General features: G+C 41.9%; 1 protein-coding gene across 1 annotated transcript in view; it reads right to left on the reverse strand.

Moving 5' to 3' along the window:
• The window catches only part of PKN3 (protein kinase N3), a 22,049-nt gene that overhangs the window by 12,233 nt on the left and 4,723 nt on the right, over window positions 1–5,093 (reverse strand). The window contains 6 exon segments of the mRNA XM_009322196.1: window positions 29–220; window positions 531–726; window positions 1,108–1,259; window positions 1,373–1,502; window positions 2,993–3,141; window positions 3,705–3,987. Of these exon segments, the coding sequence (XP_009320471.1) occupies window positions 29–220; window positions 531–726; window positions 1,108–1,259; window positions 1,373–1,502; window positions 2,993–3,141; window positions 3,705–3,987 (1,102 nt within the window).

Raw genomic sequence — 5,093 nt, forward strand, 5'->3', positions numbered from 1 at the left:
ACAGTTCTGCAGGGAACCCCATACTCACTACAAGGCTCTTCATTCCGCAGGTACTTTCCTGCGACACTACGGCCATGGATACCCAGGCCAACTCGTGTTCGGGAAAGGGACCTCAAATCACTTGGGCTGCCACAGATGGGAGAAGAACTAGTCATGCGGGAACGTCCTGGAACGTTTTCCAATAGGTCCTGACACCCCATCAGTCTCACTTCCAATGTTCCTGGGGAATTTTAGGAGAGCAAAGAATATTATTATGTAAAAGATTAAGTGATTCCAGTCAGCCTGTCCTCACAGGAGTCCAAGAATTTCTCAGATTCATGATTTCTTCGTTAACAGCTCAAATCTACCCCAGATTAATAGACTGCAAATCCATATGATCAGAAAGCTCTGGCTGGCCTAGAAGAAATAAGTCCAGTTCCTAGAAAATCAAATGTCCATATAACAAAAGGCATTACAACAATGAGAAGAACTGCAACTTATTTTTCCCTTTGTCCTCCTCACAACAACACGCCACGCAGGATTTATGGTACCTGTAAGGGCTGTAGGTTTGATGACTGAAGTGGGTTGGATGCTGCCTTGCTGAGCTCCCAGGGAGGAAGTATTTACTAGTTCCTGCTTGATGAGTGCTCTTTTTGGGTGATCAGGAGAAAGCTCAGTAAGCTGATGTTCCAAGGACAAGCGCAGCAGGTCAATCTTCTGAGAGGACTCTTGCAAACGACCCTGAGCCTAGCAATATGAAGTAGAACAGAAAGCAGGCAGGAATTTTCAATGTACAGCCCCAGTCCAGGTACTATTAATCCCTTATGAGCTACTAGAGTAAGCTTCAAAAAAAGACCAGATAACATCTTACTAATAAAGGAACAAGATGAAATATTTTCCCATAGGTCCTGACCACCCCATCAGTGTCACTTCAGATGTTCCTGAGAAATTTCACCCAAGCAAGGAACGTTATCCCTAGAACGGAAAGTGATCCCAATCAGTCTGTCCTCGCAGAGAGACGGGAACTTCCCAAATTAGTAACTCTTGGTTAACTCTACTCATTCATGCTAAACCACTAATGTTGAGGCATGAAACCACCCTCTCAGGAAGGCCTGAATAAGTGCTTACCTCAGCCAAAAACTTGCGATCCTGTACCCGACTCCCTCCTAGGATCTTCAGCACGTTTTTTGCCCCCTCAGCTACAGCAGCTTCAATGCGCAGGTGATGTCTCAGCTCCTCAATACGCAGCTCCAAAGCATTGATGGTGGTCCCCATCCTCACTGGCCATTTTGGAGAGAAAACATAACGAGGGTGAAAATTGACTGAGTATTCTGGATCTTGGGGCTTTGGACGCATCTGTTCTGGGCTGTATCAGTTACGTAAAACACCTTACCTGCTGGATCCACTGTATCTTCCATCCCTCCTGCCGACTGAGATACTTTCACAATGTGCATGCGGATTATTTCAATCTTTGTCTTGCTGTCCTGAAGCATCTGCTGAGCTGTAGACAGCAGCTTCCGCTCCTGCCAAAAAGAAAGGATATGCAGAGAGAGAACCATGCTCATTAAAAACGTATTACGATGATGTGTTCACATATGAGGATGAGGTGGTACCTGCAAGAAGGGTCATAAATGATCCTGAAATGGCATACATAAGCAGTTACGTAAAGGAGACACTGCTGAGGATCAAGGACTTCGAGATCACTATTTCCATTTGTAGAGGGAAAGGACAGGTAAAGGACATGTCCAGTTAATACCAAACCTTGCAGTCATTGAGACTTGTGCTTCACTGGCCAACTGTGCTTACAGTCTTTTGTGAGCAGAGGTTTTGAACAAATAAAAATATCACAACCCTCTACACCAGTGGTCTTACTGAATTGAGCTTTGTAATAAGCTTGGATTTTTTTTTTAATTATCCTTTGACTTTTAAATATGATTATGCCAAACTCAAGAAGTGGGATGAATATGAAACCAGTACATCTCTGAAAATTTTTCTCACATAAAGTGATACTACATGCTGTGCTCTATCCTAAACAACCTAGTGATATCAAAACATCACACCAACTCAGTGTACAACACCAATACTTTTTAAACTTTCTTTCCTCAAGTCAATGACTGAATTATACCGCCCTTACTACCTTTCCAGGCTTGCAACAGTTTTTCTAGAGATAGCACTTCTATCATGCCACTTCCTATGAGTTGCTGTTCTCTGCCTCTAATCTGGAGTCACTATGAGTGTTGAGGTTAGATGCATTAACATCTCTTTGTTGGCATTCAGCCAGCTAAATTAAGCATCTAGACCGAAGAAGTAATGTAGAGTCTGCAGCTGGTAGGGAGAGGTAGGTCTCTCCAAAGGGCCATTCTTCTGTTCGAGAATGATAACACAAGCTACTCTCTAGGCACCTAGCACTTTCCACTGAGACTACAGAAGGATTTACATGGCTAAATTAAAATAACATGATTCCCAACTCTATCATTAATACCACTAAGCAACATTCAAGAGCAGAAGCACAATCAGCATCTGCCGTGTAAGAACTGCCAAAAAGATCAAAACTGCCAGACTATGCCCATCTGTCCGGTCTAATAACTCCCCTCTAACAGTGATCACCACCAGATGCTTCGGAAAAAGGCATAGGCAACTACATCATGGGCCAAAGTGGAATAAACTACACTTTCAGAAAAGCCTTTTCCTAACATGCAGTAGTTATAGATTGGCTTAAGCTCTTGACAAATGAAATATGCACCATCCAATTCCTTGCTGATTCCTGCTAAGCTCCTGAAATCTGCAACATGCAAGTCTAATGCAGAATTGGAGTATTGGTCGCCCTGTGCAGTAACATGACATGCTGTTACTGTGCTGAGCACCAAAATGCAGAGCTAGGATTCAGTCAAGCAAGCTTTGCAAATGAATTTCTTTCACACATCAATTACCAGAGAGAGTTTGTGTATGGACTTTAAATACAAATTTTGATCCAGGTATCCATGTTCCCAAATGGTTGTTTATTCTTGCTTACCTTGGACGTTGAATACATTTGGATCATGTTCTCAGCTCCTTGTTTCACTTTCATTTCAACATGCAGCTGCTTTTTCAGAGCTTCAACCTTCCTTGCCATAGGGTCTGGGTTTCTTTCCCAGAGACAAGGATCTGGAGATGCAGATCCATCTGTACAAACAATACAATCAGTACCATTAGTCATCTTTTCTTATGTCGTTTCACTGGGTTATAGATGGGTGACTCTATAAAAGAAGGTTAGGCTATAAAATAAGGTACGAAAAGGTCTTGTCCACAAAACTGGCTGCAAAACACTGTTTCAAATGAAGCTCTAGCTCATATCTGTAAATATTTCTTAGTTTATCAATGAACCTGTCCTAACAAGCACTCTTCCAATTTTTCACTCATTCATCCTATAAGATACTTGGATGTTCAACTGCCCAGAAACTCTATTCAAATCTCTTCAATTCCACCTACAGCGTGCTTCTGAATATTGTCCACGCCCAGCACTCTCAGCCAGTCTTCTCCCTACACCAATGTCTCGTGTTGCCTCCTTTCACCTTTACTGCCCCATTCTCAACTTTTTACTGCATGGATCACCTCATCAACTAAATACCAACAGGAGAAACTCCCACTGCTTGTGAGCCCTCAACAGAAAAATATATCAATTCAATATATATAAATATTGAAGCACTATAACACGGTTTTCCTGTCAATCATGACCCCAGACCTACCTGTCTTACTCTCCTCTTTGTCTGTTATTACAATCCTTGCATTAAGCTCCTGAAGTTCCCAATGCAGTTGCTCCAGTTTTCGGTTGGAAGATTTCAGCACATGCTCTATATGAACAAGATTCTTTCTGTCTGTTGTCGCTTTGCGCAGGTTTTCTGCTCCCTCTTTAATCTTCAGTTCTTTCTGTATAGCGCGGCGAAGTAGTTCCTTCTCACCGTCCAGTTTTTGCTGGAAGCTTGGATCCATTAGGTTCACACCATTGCCCAGCTGCAAGAGACAGCTGCCCTGCAATCAAGCAGCGTTGGGCAAGAGGATTTTAGAGATAACACAGTTCAACTATTTTTATGATATAGCAATACCCTCAGAGGATTCCACTCCTTCATTTCATTTAGAAACTGGTTCACACAAATTCTGAAGCCAATCTTTTCACCAAATTTTCAAGAAGACCAGACCTACATTTAAATTGCAGAGGACAGAACACAACTTTGATCTTAACATGCCTTAATGTGGTTTTGAACCCTGATGGAGAAAAACCTTCATCTTACTTGTCTCCTTGTTATTTAATGTCTACATGCATCTTTGTTCTCCAAGTATCAAAGCCCAGCCAATATTTGTCCTTCTTCTGATCGACTTTTACTAGTATGATGTAGTAGATACAGATTTTTATCTGAATATGTCTTGATGCTGACTGTTCAGACACATCCCAACTAACCTGTTAGAGCTTTTTAGGAATGTCACAAGCATGCATTAACTCTCAGCTGTTACCCCTGAAGAAGAAAAATGTGAAACCTACAGCTGTTTCTACAAATGAGCAAGAAAGAGAGTAAGCTGAACTTTCTGCTGTATCTGAAAAGGTAAGCAGACTGTTGTCTCAATCTCTATTCTGCCTGTGATTTACAGGCAGCAAGGCAGCTTTAAAACATTGATTATTTTGAGTTGCATTAGTAGCATTCAAGCTTGTTCTGGGCTTTGTTTTACATCATTTTCAATCCTACTTGTTCTAGTGATATATGCCTCATTGACAGCTCTGGACAGAGATGCTCTGTTTACAGACTCTGGACATACGCAGTATAGGCAGTAGCAGCACAGGTATATCTCACTGACCAAATAAGCACTGAACTCAGACAGGAGCTGTGAAAGCTTTATCCATGGGGATGCTACCTAACACCGTAACAAACAGATCCAAGCAAGAGGTTATGCTTTTCTCTTCAACAGGAAGAGTGGCTTTAAGGCATTCAGGTTATTAATATATTAATTGATCTAACATTAACGACTCATCATACTCCCTGCTTAAACGCAAAAGAAACTGTTGCTCAGTCAAGCTCCACTGCACTAACCAACTTAATGTCACACAGCATGTCCGTGACTAAAGACGGAACTCGTGAACCCTG

This window comes from Pygoscelis adeliae, unplaced genomic scaffold (genome assembly GCF_000699105.1).
Source record: "Pygoscelis adeliae isolate BGI_AS28 unplaced genomic scaffold, ASM69910v1 Scaffold114, whole genome shotgun sequence".
NCBI classification, from domain to species: Eukaryota; Metazoa; Chordata; class Aves; order Sphenisciformes; family Spheniscidae; genus Pygoscelis; species Pygoscelis adeliae.